Source organism: Gordionus sp. m RMFG-2023, chromosome 4 (assembly GCF_954871325.1).
Source record: "Gordionus sp. m RMFG-2023 chromosome 4, tfGorSpeb1-WG-v2, whole genome shotgun sequence".
NCBI classification, from domain to species: Eukaryota; Metazoa; Nematomorpha; class Gordioida; order Chordodea; family Parachordodidae; genus Gordionus; species Gordionus sp. m RMFG-2023.
In genome coordinates this window covers 10,124,592-10,142,776 of record NC_088778.1, presented here as the reverse complement: position 1 = coordinate 10,142,776, position 18,185 = coordinate 10,124,592, and the positions used below count along the sequence as shown (strand labels likewise).

The following is an 18,185-nucleotide window of genomic DNA, read 5'->3' as shown; positions in this document are numbered from 1 at the left end:
CGGCAGATATTATATTGTTTAATTTATACATTATTTTAAAGTTTTATTTTATTAAATATTAATTTATTATTTCACTTTTATAAAATTTATATTAAAATGAATTTTACCAAATACGATATTCTTATATAAATTATATACAATTAATGAAAGGTCAAAATAAATGTTTTTAATAAGAATAATAAGAAATATTATTATTAATAATATGAACGAGGTTACCCTTATATGATTAAAATTATCACCAGAATCCAAATCAAAATTAAACAAATTAGGTGAGCGAATAAATATAAATAAACTTCTAAATTATAATTCAGAGACCTGTAGAAGTACCATTAGTAAGGCCCGGCCCGGATTTTTTTAAAAAAAAATTATCAGGCCCGGCCCGGATATATTTTAAAAAATTAAAATACGGCCCGGCCCTAAATCCGGGCTGGGCTTAGGTCCGGGCCTGCAGGTCTCTGATATAATTAAATAATATTTTAGTATTATATAAATTATGGTTCCACTAACATAACAGAATGGTAAATACGTTTTGCTAAAGTATAATGGGATTATAAAAAGTGGGGAGGAGGAGGGGATTTTTAGAAGAAAATAAGAGGTTATATTTATTTATTAATTTGGTATATCAATTTAAAATTATTTTAGGCGATCCGTAAATATATTTAATTCGATATAATTAATCATTATTCATTAACTTGCACTAGTGATCTGCATCTGGTCTAATTTTTCAAGCCTGGCCCGAAATTAATTTTTATAATTACTCAAAATAAAAGATATATGTCATATGGCGTCTAGTTTCTATAAATAAAATAAAATATTTTTATTTTACATTAAAAATTCAACATAAAATTTGGTGGGCCTTCTTTTGCAGATCTCTAACTTGCACATTAAATATTTGATTAAATTTTAAAAAAAACGACATTACATTAATCCAGCCTCACGCAAGGATATGGGATTCGTCGACGTTACAAACTTTGGCCGTCATTTTTGACAAAAGTTTTGAGAAAGCCATTACTTGCATTTGCTTTTCACAAACGGTATAATAAAAAAATTTGCATCAAGATTATAAAATATTCATTTTTCTTCTTTTCAAAAATTGATATTAAGGATGGCGGTAAATTACTCGCAGTGATAGATGATTCTAGTGATCATATCCTCTCAATATGGGATTGGGAAAGAAGTACTAAATTAATAGAGACTAAAGTGAATATACATATATTATATAGGAAATATGATTTTTAAAGATTTTAGATAACTTACCCTGTCATCCCGTTATTTCATTTTTTATCGTTTTTTGAATATAATTCGTTTTTGAATTTAAAAACATAGAGTATAATAAACAGGGGCGTCAACCAGAAATTTTCATAGGGAAACAAGGGGAGAGGGTTATATTTTCCTTGGTTTTTTTAATGAGTCTATGCCAGTAGTAATCACAAATTTTGACTATGATTGTAACCATATCTATCCTTGCCTACCATATATATTTCCTTGCTAAAAAAATTTTCATACGTCAAGATGCAATATCACCAAATCCAAAAATATTTAAAAATTATAAGGCTTTATAAGAATGACCGTGTATAATTCTTTTTTTCTAAATTTTTATATCTTAAGTAGTGTTAAACGGCTCGTTTTGAGCCTATTTTTAAAAACTAACTCAATATTTCATCCAGAATAATATTACATAAGCCTGAAGATTTTGCTTATAGAAGGAACAAAGGTTTGGACATCTATTAGTGAAATATCGTGGCTTAGGCAATATTTTTCTGGCTAAAATATTGAGTGTTTTTAAAAATTGGCTCAAAACGAGTCGTTTAACAACACTAATCTTAAGAGTAATATTTCGTTTTGTTTTATTATTCAAAAAGAAAATTTATGGATCTTGAGAAGTAAGGAAAAAAATTAAAATTCTTATATTTTTAAATGTATATTTTTTGTTTTTAAATTAATTTGCTTAAAATTTAGAATTAAATAAATATATTAAATAAATATTTGTTGCCTTAATTTTCTAACAAACATTGTAGGTTTATCAAATCTTATCTCTCCTTTTCTTATACCTTTAAAAAATTACCCTTTTTTTATAATCAATTCCAATTGTAGCTAATTCTAATCACATCTCACTATTTTATTCATATTTATTTTTAAACTAATAAATTTGATTAAGATTTGCAGTTTTTTTTCTCTAATTTTCAAATTAAATATAGAAATATATTTTTTTATTCCTATTTCTAATACTAGTAATATAATTGAAGAAAAAAAAATTTATTAGAAAATAATTAAAAGTAAATCTTCACTGATATTATTGGACGTTTATAAGATAAACGAGAAAAATAATTCATTGAAAATATCATAGAGTAAAAATATAATCTAGGAAAATAATGATTTATACAATCATTCAGCCTTTCATAATCTCAAGATAATAGACACATTGTCAACCAAAAATATATATAAAGTTTGGAATTATTTCACAATTTTGCCAGGTTTTAAATAAATTAATCTTTAATTTTATAATTCGGATTCGTCGAATCTCAAAATCCTGAATCCTCAGAAACCCTAGGGCCGAACCTTGATTCAAAATTTTATTTGCGCCGCAATCAGACCTCGGCTCGATTTTTTAGCATTGTTTTCCCAATGTTTTTATAGATGTTCTTTAAATAAAACACCATTATTTTTTATTTTTCTCTGGCGCATATAATTTTTTCGCTTTCTTAATTCGTGTTCTTTCTGTTCAATACTTTTTAAGTTTTTCTCATCAGATCTGTACGGATTGACTTGGATCCTGAAAAAAATAGTCGATTCGGTTGAACAAAAAATTATAGATTGGACGGGACCTGGGGTTAGAATTAACGATGAGATTACTGCGGGTTAGATTAATATAAAATTATGATAGTCACACTTACATTATTTTTAATTCAATTTTCAAAACCTTTGTTAAATTTATATAAGCTATTATATTTATATTATAAAAAAATTCAATATAGACCGGTCCAGATCAAATATTATCACTCAAATTTTCTCCATTCAAACCCGGTTTTATTGTCATTTGCGGCAAATCTAATTTAACACTTTGGAAAATTATTAAAGACGATTCCAAATCAGGTGAAAAGAGAGATCATTTATCCACCCTAAGCAATTCGTTAAGCTTGGTTAGAAAAAATGCTACTTTTGATGTAACTACAAAATATATTATATTTTCAATTTTTTTTATAAAATTTGTTTTGTGTGTATAAATTTCCACTGGTGAACTAAACAATTCTTAAATTTTGGAGTCATCGAAACTACCAATGCTGAAAGGAAATATTGTTTTCAAAACAGGGTCAGGTTCTGGGTCTGATACGGTTCAGGTTCTCAAATTATAAAGAATACTATTCAGTTACCATTCAAGTGCTTACATTATAAAGATTTCGGTTACGGTACTAAAGACCATATTTTCGGGTTTTTAAATATTTGTAAAATTTATATTGAATTTCTTAAATAAAACTAAAATATAGAAAGACGTTTTAAAAAAGTAAATTTCTTATGAGAATATGAAAAAGAGATATTATTAGAACTTATAAGTTATATGTATTCCAATCCACAGTAATTAATTAACTAAATAAGATTTGACATTTGAAAAATGTAATATATATTTTAGTGTGATACTTTTAAATAAAATTTTTAATTAGGGCTGTGCTGATATTAAATTTCGGATCGGCACCGATATTTTTTAAAAACCCGACCCATTATTTTTATTGTTTTTGGTTATTTTATTATTGTATATAATATAAATTTTTTTATTTTATAAATAATTTAATAGTAATAAATTAAGCAAAGGGACTTAATACAATATATTTGTTGCTATGTAAAAAATTAGTTAAAAAATTATGCGCTGTTTTTTTATTATTTTATCTGCAATAAGAAAATGATTTTAAAATATCTAAGGAGTCACATTCAGCTAGTTGTGTTAAATGGATCGATTTCGCCAATTTTTAAAAACGATTAACTCAAGATTTTGGCCAAAAGTAAATTACCCAAACTTATTTATTTTGCCCACAGCAGATGGCAGAACTTTTGGAATATAAAAAAAACAAAATACGCTTAATCATTCGTGAAAGTTAGTTTTTATAAAATAGAAAATATGATATTTTTATTATATTGGTTCAAAAAAGAGATGGTAAAAAAATATGAATATAAATATCTGACGCAATTAAAGAATTATCGCGCTAAAAAGAATAAGTAGTAGAATAATCTGTAAGTCTGGTTTCTTTATTTATTAATAAAACATAATGAACAAAATTATTTATCATATAAAGAAAATCGTTTATTTTTTTAACGTAAAAATTATATGTTCTTTTTAAAATACAATTAAATTCGTTTTCTCGATTATATATATTCTTTTTACACAAAATCTGGATAAATATATCTATCGTAAATCAATTTATGTTCAATCAATTGTGGCTAAAGGCTTCGTAAATAAAAATACAAATATATATTATTTTGTGAATATCGATTAAATAAAATAATATATTATGCAACAATATCGATATCAGGATCGGATAGGTAAAAAATTTATGGATCGGCCTTTTTACTTTTAATTATTATCTAAATTCAAATATAATTGAGCAATACAAGATTAAAATCTTGAATAATTACCGCTATAAAAATTATATAAAAATATATTGTATTAACACTTTTATATAACATTAAGGTTTCCAACTGTTCAGAAGAATTAAGTAGGTTCAGTTCGTACTTTTTAAGGATTTTAATAAAGATATAGTTATGGTTCAGAAATTCATAAATGTTCTTTCCGGTAAAATGGTTCAGTTGACTTTGGATTTCTGTTTAAAAAACCCATATGATTTTGAAATTTAAATAACAAAAATTACTAATGGGGTCTCAGAGCAGTATAAATTTTAATAATTTGATTTCCCAAATTCTCTGAGAGAATTCTTAACTATTTTAGTGTAGGAAAGTGATATTTATTTATTATCATTTGAAATTAAATATATTTTCCCCCAACCTTTGCCCAAATAATTTGATAAAACTTTAATGGTAAGGGATTTAATAGAAAAATTTGGGGGAAGGGAGGTGAAAAGTTTAAAATAACTTTATTAAATTTAAAAGAAAAGCTTTCACCTTTTTTAAAATATTCATTTAACTTTAATCTAAAAAACAAATAAATTGATCATTTTAAACACAACGAGCGGGGTGTGGTATTATTGAGATGAGTAATTTGTAGAAAGCTGACCATAGGACTAAAGTGACTTCCTTGTCCTTGAGCAGCGTCTACATGAGCGGGAGGGGTAGGAACAGTTTGCATCCTATTTTTTTGAGGGGGTAGGGGGTAAGCTGCTTTAATGGGGGTAGGATAAAAAATTTTTGGGAGTTATCTATTAAATTTTGAGATGAAATAAGACAAAGTTTATTACTGTAAAAATTAATACTTTTATTATAGTATTATTATAATACAATTCATCGACCAAATCTATATATTGCAAACAATCATACACATTGTTTTCCAAATAAACTATCCTTTTAAATTATATTGAAAAGGTTTAGATATTTCAGCAAGCTCATAATGCCATAATAATTAATTCATTGTAAATAATGGAGGTTTTAATTAAATTTATTATCTAAAAAATAAATTCTTTATATTCACAAAATATCGATAGTTGGTAGTAGAGATAGATTAATTTAAGTATCCTTTATAAATTATTTGAAAAGAGTATCAATAAATAAATAGGTGAAAATAATGATAAAGAGACATCTCCGCCGAAGGCGGCGGGGATTTTTTAGGGGGTAGGCAAAAGTTTTTGAAGGGGGTTTGCATCCAGTGAAAATCCTGTCATGTAGACGCTGTCCTTGAGTAAGATTATTTTTTTAAATTAAGTCTCTATTTTAACAAAAGAAATTGTATCTTCTAACATTGGTACCAACTAATTTTGAATTTATAACGAAGCGTCAATGTTAAAAGATACAAAAAAATGAAGCCTCATTTTAATAAAAAATCTAATACTCAGTTTAGGTTAAGTGAAACAAACAAATTAAAAAAATTTTTTTAAATATGTTTATAAAAATAAAAAATAAAAGAATTCTTTTTTATATTACTATTGTAATACATCTCTTAGAAAAATGATAAACCAAAATTTGTGATTTGCTTAGCATTTTTACACGATGGAAATCTACTCACCGGTGATTCAAATGGTTCTTTAATGCTTTGGTCCAAAGGTGATAATAATATTTTTTATAAATAAATAGCATCGAAACTATTAATACAGTTTGCAATGCCCATACTAATTAAATTTTTAAATTAGCATGCTTATAAGTGTACCCATATATTTTCCATTATATTATTTATAATATTTTTTTGTCTAGATAATATATAATTTGGAATTTACACAATATTATTTTAACATCTTTAGCTTTTACAGTTTTACCAAGGTGATCTATAGAAATAAAATAATGATAGTTAGAATCTAATTTCGCATAAATACAGCTGAATGTTTGAACATTTAAAATAATATAAACTATGAGAGAACATAGCATTCAATCTAAAGGCCATAGCCTAAAACTGTCTTGAGTTGCGAGCTAATTTTTTGGCTGAAAAATTGTAATCTTATATCCTGCCTAATAGACCATCAACTTAATCTATTTTGCTAAAATATATAATATAAAAAAGATGACATGTCTCTGATAAACATTTTGCCAAACATTCACCCTGGCGGTCTATTTTCCATTATGGTCTATCAATGCTACAACGGTAAAAAAATAGGAAGTGATATTATAGCAACGGGTGGGAAAGATAGAATCATTAAAACCTGGGCTCCTCATTCATTCGAATTATTAACTCAAACAACCCAGGTGGTTTATTTTAAATAATTGTCATCATTTTTTATTATTTATCAAGTTTTTTTAAAAAAATTAAATCTCTTGGATAATTTTACCTCTTCAATTATCAAAAATATCAATTAATAAAAAAATTTGAATTCACTTCCCTCAATATTAAAAAAGGAAGAAAAAGTGAGGAGAACTGTGTTTAAATTATTATTTCTTCAAATTATAAAAACATTTTACGGCAAAGCTGGACGAAAATTTGGGTGCCATAAGAGTGATATGCCCTGGACTCAACTTTCAAAATGATGATAAGAATACCATAGGGGAAAAGGAGTTATCAAAAAATGAAGTGAAAGCTACCAATAATGATATCTCAGACAAAAAACTCCTAAGCAATTCTGTTAGTCTCAACGGGCTAGACAGTGGTAATTGTATTTTGATAGGCACTACCAAAAATTGCTTATTGCACGGAAATTTTAAAGATGGATTCAGTGTTTTAATTCAGGTAAAAATTAAATATCATTTTTTTCTCTTTTAAAAATGTATATACGAATTTTATATTTATATAAACCTTTACGCTGAAAATTACAAAGGGTCACGTTGATATAATAACCGGTTTAACTTACCACCCATCTAAGGATGAAATGCTAACCACCGACCTGAACGGGCAGATTAAGTTATGGGACTGTAGAAGGCGTAGATGCATTTTTTACCGAGAAATAACTGTTAGTTTTTTAAAGCTGATATTACAATGATTATTTATTTTATTTCGGCTAGCTGGGTTAAAATTAAATGGTGAGGGGAAAAAATAGACCCAGATGAAGTCTAATATAAGATCCACTTTAACTTGGAATGGTTGATAAACCCTTAGACCTGAGACCATTATCCTCCCTCGAAGTTTTCCTTCTTACCCTCACTTTTTTTTATGCACCCTTGTCAAAAAATATCAAGACAACAAATTATAATTATTATATTTCGTTTAATAAATGATTAAATTTGTATTACATTTTATTAGAGCATTATTATTTGTTAATCATAATTTTAACACTAATGTAAGTCCGATAAATTTATGTAATATGCTTGGAATGTGCTTAAAAAACTTTAGAATGCATTTTTACCGTATTTTTCTTCATTCCTAATTAATTAGTATATTTCATCTTACACCATTTTCTTTTTATAACATTAATTTATATATATTAAATATATAGTATATATTATTGTGTATAGTTAATTTTATTATTTGGTAATGGAAATTATTATAATATTAAAACTTAATGAAATATAACAGTTTTAAAATGGGGGTTAACTATACTAACCTTAGAGTTTGCCAGAATTGCGGCTGGATTACTTATAAAAAATATTTTTATGGGCCAGAAGTTTACAAAATTTTTTAGATTTAATAATTTGGCAAATATATGCCTTTTTCATTCATAAAATATTATTACAAAATTTACCGGCAAAGCCATAAAACCAAATTGTCTCAGCCCGATTGGCTGTTATGACCTCTAACTAACTTAACTTGCAGAATATTTTTCCAGTCACTTCTAAGAGCCAATAAGGGCCCCTACACAAAAAAAAAGGAAATTAAAATTAGCAAAACTCCCAGTCTTCATAACCCATTTTAATTTCATTGACTTGTGTCTCTTCTCCCCCCCCCTCTTCCCGCCATGTAAAAGTGTCTATTTTTTCTATAACCTCTGTACCTAATTCTAATACATTATTTTTTTTTAAAGGAATCCGCCACTTGCGCTTGTTTTAGTCCTACGAGTGAAAATTTGGTGGCTATTGGTACTAATACAGGATCCTGGATTGTGTTAAATTTGGAAGATAAGCAAATCATAGGCCAGTATGGCAATGATACTGATGTCATATATTGTCTTTCATATTCTCCAAGTTAATCTTTTTAGTATATGGTGAATCAAATCAAAATGAGTTTCAACCCGACCCCCTCAGATTTTAAAATTTTTACTAGAGACCCGACCCCCTCAAATTTTAAAATTTTTACTAGAGTTTGCATACATAATAAAAATTTGAGAGAAAATAAATGCGATTTGATTTGATCATTTGTTATCAACATTTAAATTTTTTAAAAAAATTTAACATTATGTTCTTTAAATGCCTATCATTAAAGCTATATAAAGAAACTTAAATGAAGCTTCTGGCTTAATTATATCTTAAATTAAAGGGACTGCATTTTGCCCAAAAAGCTCCATTTTTTAGATATTTAGAGCCGCATATCCTAACCACTTTTAGGAGTTGGGGACTAGATATTTATATTTTATCTTAGTTATAAGGTATAAAAATTCTTTTAAAATTTTAGAAAAATCTGAAGGGTTGTCTTGAAATTTTTTTTTGTTGATTTATCATGGGATTTGACCATAATTATTTTGTATAGATATTTCTAAATTCGTGATTTCTGAAGTTCAAAAGAAATAATCATATTTTGCATAACATTTGAATAGTCACCTGGGAAAAATAAACTAATTGACGATAATGAGAGTGTTGATAAATTCCTCCTTCTAATCCGCTGAAATGGCAGAGCTCGAGATTTAAGCCAGATTTTTTTAGATCACATATCAAGGCTTAGCTGATTTTATTCGATTCTTGTCTTTAGAATGCCATTTTACTAAACTAATGTTTTATTTTGCCTTTTTTTTACTTATCGAGTTTTATTATTTATTTATATAGTTTTATAGGGGAGATATTTTTAGACTTTAGTTTAGTGTTTTCAAATGGCGTGTTTTGTGGAGTTTATCACCTTTTAATTTAATTAACTTAAATTAAACCTTAATTTGTTTTGAATTTTCTATAAAAAAAATCTCATGGTCATTATATTACTATTAAACACAATTTTAAAAAAAATAGAATTTGTAAGTTGAAAATCATTTTTTAAAAACTAATTATGGAAAGCTATTAGGGTACATTATCTCATAAAGTAGTTTTAAATAATTTAAGTTTCAAAAAAATTCTAAATTCCTACGTATATAATGTGTATATTATCTAGTGTCCTCTATCCCCATTGACTTGAAGACTCCTGGGGAATATCTTATTATTCATGCACCCCCTCTCTCTTAAAAACGTTATGCCATTGTTAATTTTAAAAGGCTGCGTTTCTTGCTACAGTTTCGAAAAGGGCTGGATCGATGCACATTTTTTCACCTATCCGATATTTTAAACGGCACCGATACCGATGACTGAATCGAATGAAACACTTGTTTCAGGAGATGCTAAATACTTAGGTGCAAGGTTTTCCAAAGTTGAAAACCTCTGAGCATTAACCTTCCAATAATCAAGGGGATCGATCGGAGATAAAATATATATCTATGTTAAATAATGAAATTTAAATTCACATGATTTTTATTTAATATAATTTTTTTTAATAAAAAAAGCAATGGAATAAACAATAGACAAATAAAAATAAATATATATTTTGGGTAATTTTTTTTTATATTAGTTTATTAATTTTAGTGCTATAAACATTTCTAAAAAAATTGAACGCGTTCACTTTTAACATTCACCTTCAAAAACAAGGAACGTTCAAGACTATGAATAATTTTTTTTTTTTAAAAAAATCATTTAATATTTAATTATAAATAAATACCACATATTTTTTTAACACAATATATTAGCCATAAAAAAATTTTAATTTTATTAAAAATAAATTTTCTTAATTTATAATATTTTAAATTGTGTTCAACTATAAAAATATTAACGAAATTTCAAATAATCACTAATAAATAAATTCTATAAGATATTAACTATTTCCTTTTTTCTTAAAAAAAATAGATTATATTTTTTATTTTCAAATGAATAAAAATAAGAAAATTTTCTTAAGTTAAATGAACGTTAAAACGAACTCGATTATCAAAAAAAGGAACGCGTTCACCTGTAAAGTTTGTCAAAAATGGAAGGAATGTCGTTCATTATTTTTTTCAAAAAAAACGAACTTCGTTCACAAACGCGTTCACTTATACATTAATTAATTTACATTACTTCTTCTATTGTTAAAAATGTAAAAAACATTAAACATTTTTATTTCATAAGTGTTACAACTTCCTACTTTTTTGCGAGTTATGAAGATTTATTACTAGAAAAGGAAATTGGTACAAAAATGAATAATAAATAATATAAAATGTGTATAAAATCGGTGTCGGTTAAATTTTTTAAAATATTGGCTGATTTGATATTTTTTAAAGTTCAATATTGGCGCCGATGCGATATCGATATTTAATATCAGTATAGTTTCAACTAATTTTATCTTATTAATCACCCTTTCGGCAGTTCGGGGTGGTTAATAGAAATTTATATAAAATTGATAAATTCGGAAAGCCAGATAAATTAAATTATACAGTAAAAGATTGAAATAAGAAACCTGTTGGGCCATTTTGCGGTATAATCATCACATTCAGCTAAATAATGTATATAAATTAATTAGTGGTCTGCATCGGTAAGATTTCAAGCCCGGTTCGAAATTTAATTTTTTTTAATATAATTTTACTAGTTTAACTTATAAATGGGACATAACTTTAGATCATTTTTTAATACCATGCCTTTACATATACCCTTTAGAGTAAAATATAAAAATAATTGTTAGTTATATCACTAAAACGTTCCGCTAGTTGTATAAATACTAAGCCTAATGCAACATATAAAAAAATCCCTTTTTTAATTGGTTGTCGTTACGATTCCGAATATTTCCCCTGTTTATAGCATTGTATGTCTCCTGCCAAAAAAATTGGAATGAGATAAATTTTGGCGTGTTGGCTCCAATTTATTTTCTTTCATTAAGAAGCTGACAATTTTATAAATTGAGCTACTAATTGCTTTGTTCTTAAATCGTGTTTTTTTAACCTATTTTCTAATATATATAAAATAAGTTACAAATCTACATTAACCCATGGCTTGTTTGTTTTGCTAGATATAGCTTCATACTATTTCAAGATTTAGGCTTGAATGCCTTTTTTTATTGTGTTAAATCTATATATCAAAAAGGATGTTTTTGCATAAAATCCTCTCATCTGACATGAGCATTTTTTCTTAGATATTACTCTTGGGCATAATATAGGAAATAAAAGATATCACAATGAGGAATGTAACTTTTTATTTTATTATTTTCATCAAAAAAATATGAATATAAATTTGTATTCTAATTATTATTTTTTAAACGGTGAAAGGAAGGTATCATAAACGATACTAATGGCGTTATTTATCTACTTAGTAACAGAAAGCACTGACATTATCTATCAGGGATGATATTTGTTTATCTTGTAATTTTTATACTAGGTTATAAATTATACTATATAAAAAAATCATGCTAATATGATAAATATTTTTAATATAATTTTTATAACATTGTAGAAGCAGATTTAATTTTAAAAATTTTTTAATCTGACAATAGCTTTTATAATTTAGTACTTCGTATTTTACCCAAAAACAAAGAAAAATTCCGCTCATTTATAAATCTTTATATTTCGAAAAAATTTATCAATTAAAAAACTAATTGCCTCTCTAGTAGAAATTTTACGCTTCATCACTGATATGAGAGTTTTTCTTTTTTGTTGCAACAACGCATTTCCAAATTTAGGCTAAAACCATCTTATAGGAGAGCCTTCAATTTCATAATTATAAAAGATTGCAAGCCAATAATCTGGCTTTGTCTAGTGTTTGCACATTAAAAAATTCGTCTACTTACTACTTGTATTAATCCGAATAATTTTCATATTTTAAAGGAATAGGTAAATATCAGACTTATGATACTTTTTAAATGTATCGAAACTGATACTACTACGAATTCGAAACGGATTTTTCCTTAAATGTATTCGATTATACATAAAATCGTTTATACTCTTTAGAATTTTTTTTTACTAATTATAAACACATAAATATTAAATATAGGAATACATATTATATAAATATACAAACCAACATCAATACAAAATATTATATTGGGTTTTAAAATAAAACAAAATTCTTTACCAAGGAGATATTCCTACCCTGCAAAGAAATTTTTTCATGTCTGAACCCTTGCACAAATTTGTTGTTTCAACTCGACCCGAGTCCGATTTAAAAAAATTTGGAATTTGAGTTTAAATATTATAATATCTAAGAAAAAATTAACAATTACGTCAATTTATCACATATTGTCACTTTAAATAAAATAATTAATCCCCAATTTTATAAATATAAAAATCTGAGAATATTTAAATGAATAGACCTTAGAGCAATTATCAGATTAAAATATTTCATAACTAACATTAATATTCTAGATTTTATGTTAGCTAAATGTAGAATATAATATATATTTTATTTAACCTGGTCTTTAAATAATTTAAGCGAAAGTGTTCTTTGAACAAAAAAGCTCCCAAAATTGTTGTTTTATTGCACTTTTGACTGATTCGTTTGATTAGGGATTTAGCCTGTTTTCCCAATGATTCGGATAGATATATCATTAATCTCATTATCGAAGTTCAATAAAATTTTAAAAATATCATCGACATACAAAAAATGATGTATTGTATACAATATCGCAATATATTAACAACTCTGAAGAATATATAATATATTCTATTAAATTCTTAATTTGTCATAACATTAGCCTTAGATAAATACATTATAAATTGTTATATTATATATCTTGTGAACACAATCTAATGAATAAACTTTTGTTATACTACTTTTATATACACATCATCATTCTATAATAAAGTAGCTTCATATTCCAAAATCATGAATATCATTTTCTAATCAAAAACCCAAAAAAAAATTAGGTATCTTTTTTTAATTATATTTTTTTAACCTTCTTTTTAAGGAAGTTATTTCTATTTTATTTAGGTGGAGATTATATAGCCGTAGGTTCGCAAGACACCAAAATATACGTGTACATCATTACAGACAAGGGTTACAAATATGAAAATTATTGTCAGTTTAAAGTAAGAAATATATATTTTTAATTATAAGTATGTATTAATTCCAGTGTTGTAACGTAACGCCATTAGTTGCTTTTTTTGAATGGTAAAATACTTTAAAGTAATGGTAACTATTGATTATTTTTTTAAAGTAACGCATTAATAAAAAATAATTATGATAAAATTAGTACTGTTATTTCAATTATAATTATCCGATGTTGTAATTATTTTTGAAAATTTAGAACCACAATTCTTTCCGAATTTATCGAATTGAAAATTATTGATTAACTATCACGTTTTTCTTTTTTTCTGTAAAATAACATGCTACTTTTTTAAGTGACGTTTACATTGAACAAGGTAATCTTTTCCTTCCAATTCGTTTAAAATTAAATATATATATATTGTGAGTTATTTTAAAATTAATAATCATGATTTTTGATCACAAAAATCTGAAACGTTCAGGAACCTCAAAAATATGTTTCGGAAATTTTATATCATGTTTCTAAAATCTGACATTCGCCTCTACTTTTAAAATCCCACAGACACAGATGCCTAAAACCAATATGATTTAAAAAAATGTGAATATAATAATCTCGTTGAGATAACATGTTCAATAATTAATAAATTAATTTATCTATACATAAGGGCCATTCTTCCAGAATTACACACTTAGATTGGTCAGTACCATATGAAGGTTCATATTACCTTAGGAGTAATTCTTCCGACTGTGAATTGCTATTTTGGGATGTAAACACGAAACAACAAATGTTCATTCACGGCGCACAAAAATCGAACCAATATGGTAATAATAACTCAGAATTCATAAGGGATATTCGTTGGGCTACCCAAAATTGTGTGATAACTTTCGAAGTTATAGGTATACTCAAATATATAATGCATATATTCTACTCATATTTATATGTATAATAGTGTTTCCAAATTGAGTTTCTTTAAAAAATATTATGCCAAGTGGATTTTTTTATTTTTTTTTAACTCTTCAATTTACATACCATGAGGTAAAAAAAGCCAATATATTCCTTAGATATATTAGACTGCTTAACAAGTTAAAAAGAATTAGACAAAAAAAGACTTCCATCTTTGAATGATCAATAATTAAGTTTGTTTTATTAATGCCTATAAATTTTAACATTAAAAATTATCGTAGATATCAAATTAGACCTTAATCTTAGCTACCTGGAAGATGGAACCTTATCCGGTCCAGGTGCAAATGTGCTGGAAGTGATCTATTTGATAAAAATAACTAGTCTAGCTGGAGTAAGCAAATTTTGCATAACAAAATTGGAAGTCATATTTAGAAATATTCCGGTTCATCAATCCTTATATTTGATAAGAAATCCCTACAGCTTTCAGCTATTTAGGGAATCTTTTTCGTGTTTAAACTTCTCCTTTCTTTCCTCCATAGATGTTAAAATTAAACACTTGCTAGAAGTTATCCTTAAAGAATAAATCCAAGTTTAATTGAGCGACCTAAATTACGACCAAACAAGGCGAATTGGGATGTTTTATTCTCAATTTAGTATCTTTTGCTTATAATTTATGGAGAAAAAAAATATATCTTTTATCTCTTTTAAAGTTCACGGCACAAAATAATTTCCTCTTTTAGCTAACTTTAAGAAATTGGTAGGTTATAATCAAAGACTTGCAGGCTCGGGTTCACGGGCCAGGCCTAAAGTATTTTTTAAAAACGACTATTTTAAATGGCCATTATTAGCTATAAAAATTAAAAAGGAATATTTTTAAAAAATTCGGGCCGCAAATTTAAAAAAAAAATTTTTTTTTAATCGCGTTTTATATTTTTAAACCTTACCGGGATTTTTTGAATATATATTATTTTTATATAATGTCTATTTAAAAATTTGGTTTTAAAATATACGGCCCAAGTATTTCTTTAAAAATATTTTTAGGCCATCTCGCGTATTTTAAAATTCAAAATACGACCCGGCCTGCAGGTCTCTGATAATAAGCCCTCTATTGAAGATACTCTCATTAATAAATATTTGTGATAAAACTCGGACTATTAGTGGCTAGAAGTATTTTCAAGTGCCAATCTTGGTCTGTAGTTGTCAGGTGAAGAGTTCAGAGTGTAGACATCATGTGTATAACATAAATTTGAAGAGTCAAACCTTAAAGTTAGATATAGCTTAGCTTGCTTGTATGCTAAAGGGAGGTTCAATCGCCAGAGATATTAACTCGATGATCTTGAATAAATTAGGGTTAACTATCCAATTGGTTTTTTATATTATTTTGGCATTGAATATTTTAATTTTTTTTTCATATAACTTTCCTTTATTAAAATTATTGATTTAAATCAAATATGAACATTTATTATATACTATTGAATTAAAAATATATGTTAAAAAACAAATAAGTATATATTAAAAATTAAATTAAAAAAGTCATGTATATAATTATGAAAAAAAACATAAAAAAGAACTAAGGGAAAAAAAATATTTAAAAAAACCCTAGAGAAGGGTGAATGCTTAAAAATTGGACCGGCCCCCTGAGATCTGTCTGATTTTTTTCCTATGATTTTAATGAAATTGAGGGTCTCACTTCCAATGTCTGTGGCATTGGTAACGATTGGTATGAACACAGTGTTGCTGCGGCCAGCGTATTTGTTTTTTTTAAGATTTCACCTTTTCGATGTCAGAAAATGAGAGGTTGGACTTTGCTGCAAAATCTACACAGGTATAGTCTCAAGCAAGCGGGTGACCATTAGTCCAGGGAATGAGGGATATATGGAGTTTTTGTTTGAGGGGCTCACTGGTTCGAGGATGGATGACATATTAACTTTTTTAAAAGGAGCTAGGAGAATGTTGTTGATAGATTTATAACGAGGTTGTCGTCCATGAAAGAATATTTAAATTTAGAAGAAAAAAATTTTTTCAATATTAATCAATCTATATTTATAAAAAGGAATATGGGGAAAAGACCTAAGTGGCAACGATATAAATTGTAGTACAAAATCTAACAATAACTTGAATGAAATTGGTCGACAAAAGCTATTAGGTATAGGTGACGATTCTTGCAAAGTGCGTTTATATGCGTTTCCTACTAATCCTATTCCAGAGGTATATATATTCCTTTTTTAAATATTGCAGATATCTTATTTTTTGTTAAAAGGCCAACGACAATATCAGTAATATTGAAATGAAAAATTTTTTTAAATTTATTTCAACAAAAAACAATATTAGAAAAACATCTAAATGATTTCATTGTATTTTAAGCAAAGATGCACCGATCGGCTGGTATCGGCTGATACCTTCATTTAGACCGATAACCAAAATAATAATTATTCACATGAAAAAAATGAATTATAAATATCTTAACAAATAAGAAAGCGTCGTTAATTTTTTTTAACTTTAAAAAAAAATTTGCGAAATTCGATTTATAATGTAAACGAAAATATAAATTACGACTGCTCATTAAAAATAAATTGGCATTTTTATGAAAAATGGATATCGGCAAAGTGGAATGATATAACTCCTAGTTTAATGGTAGCCTTTAAATTAATGTTCGTTTTTTAGTGATTGACTAAGGAACATAATCATTTGAACAAATAGATACCTAATATATTTTAATCAAGATACTCGATCATAAAAATTAACTTTAGCAAATTAAAACCTTTTATAATGCTTGGAAAACCTTTTTAAAGATAAACAAACCCATGATCTATTCTGGACACACGAGTCATGTTACTAATATAACCTTTTCTCGTTCGGACGATTTTTTAATATCGACTGGTGGCAAAGATACCACTATTATACAATGGAAGGTGACTTATCAATAGTTTTTGTAAAATTTTCTAAATACAGTGTAGAAAAAATATATTTACAAATCTTCACTATCCACATAATTATTATATGCAGGTTCATAATCTTAAAATTAAAATTTTATAAAATTTAAAGATATAATTTAGCGCATTTTATGTAAAAATATAAAGTATAGAATATTTATTTAATTATCATCAAGACTTCAAATTTTTAGTCATACATTTTTATATATTATTTATTATATATTTTCATAGTATAGTCAATGGTGCGTAGTTTTATTATCCCTCTCTTATGCTAAATTTACATGCTTATTGTTTCACAAAAAATTCTCTATTATTTACAAAATAGTAAAACTTAAAATAATTTTTTTTTACATCTATATAAGAATCTACATTTTTAAAGCAAATTATAAAATTCTACCAAAAATTATTATAAACTAAAGTTATAATGTTGTGTATAATTCCTGTAATATAATAAAATTATATATATAATAATAACTACATTTACAATGCAACATTCAAACATTTATATACTCATTTTTAAAAAAACATATATTATATTTTTACTATTATAAATCTAATTTTACATTGATTATTATAATGCATAATGCATATTCGTCATAGATTATTTTGGAATTATATAAATATAAAAGTATAAATACATTTATTATACTATATAC

The 18,185-nt window shown here is 26.1% G+C and overlaps 1 protein-coding gene across 7 annotated transcripts in view; it reads left to right on the top strand.

Moving 5' to 3' along the window:
* The window catches only part of LOC135928488 (uncharacterized protein MAL13P1.304-like), a 77,067-nt gene extending 59,106 nt beyond the window's left edge, over window positions 1-17,961 (top strand). For 4 of the 7 annotated variants that reach the window (XM_065464952.1, XM_065464953.1, XM_065464950.1 and 1 more), the window contains 13 exons: window positions 933-1,034; window positions 1,105-1,200; window positions 2,976-3,164; window positions 6,102-6,201; window positions 6,653-6,834; window positions 7,055-7,312; window positions 7,401-7,532; window positions 8,541-8,700; window positions 13,639-13,736; window positions 14,358-14,589; window positions 16,650-16,804; window positions 17,389-17,508; window positions 17,761-17,961. In XM_065464952.1, coding sequence (XP_065321024.1) covers window positions 933-1,034; window positions 1,105-1,200; window positions 2,976-3,164; window positions 6,102-6,201; window positions 6,653-6,834; window positions 7,055-7,312; window positions 7,401-7,532; window positions 8,541-8,700; window positions 13,639-13,736; window positions 14,358-14,589; window positions 16,650-16,804; window positions 17,389-17,508; window positions 17,761-17,946 — 2,010 coding nt within the window. In that variant the 3' untranslated portion in view covers window positions 17,947-17,961. Of the gene's footprint in view, window positions 1-932; window positions 1,035-1,104; window positions 1,201-2,975; window positions 3,165-6,101; window positions 6,202-6,652; window positions 6,835-7,054; window positions 7,313-7,400; window positions 7,533-8,540; window positions 8,701-13,638; window positions 13,737-14,357; window positions 14,590-16,649; window positions 16,805-17,388; window positions 17,509-17,602; window positions 17,648-17,760 lie in introns of those variants that run through there. The other 3 variants (XM_065464955.1, XM_065464956.1, XM_065464957.1) reach the window with 3 other exon arrangements.
* Window positions 17,962-18,185: the final 224 nt, after the last annotated feature.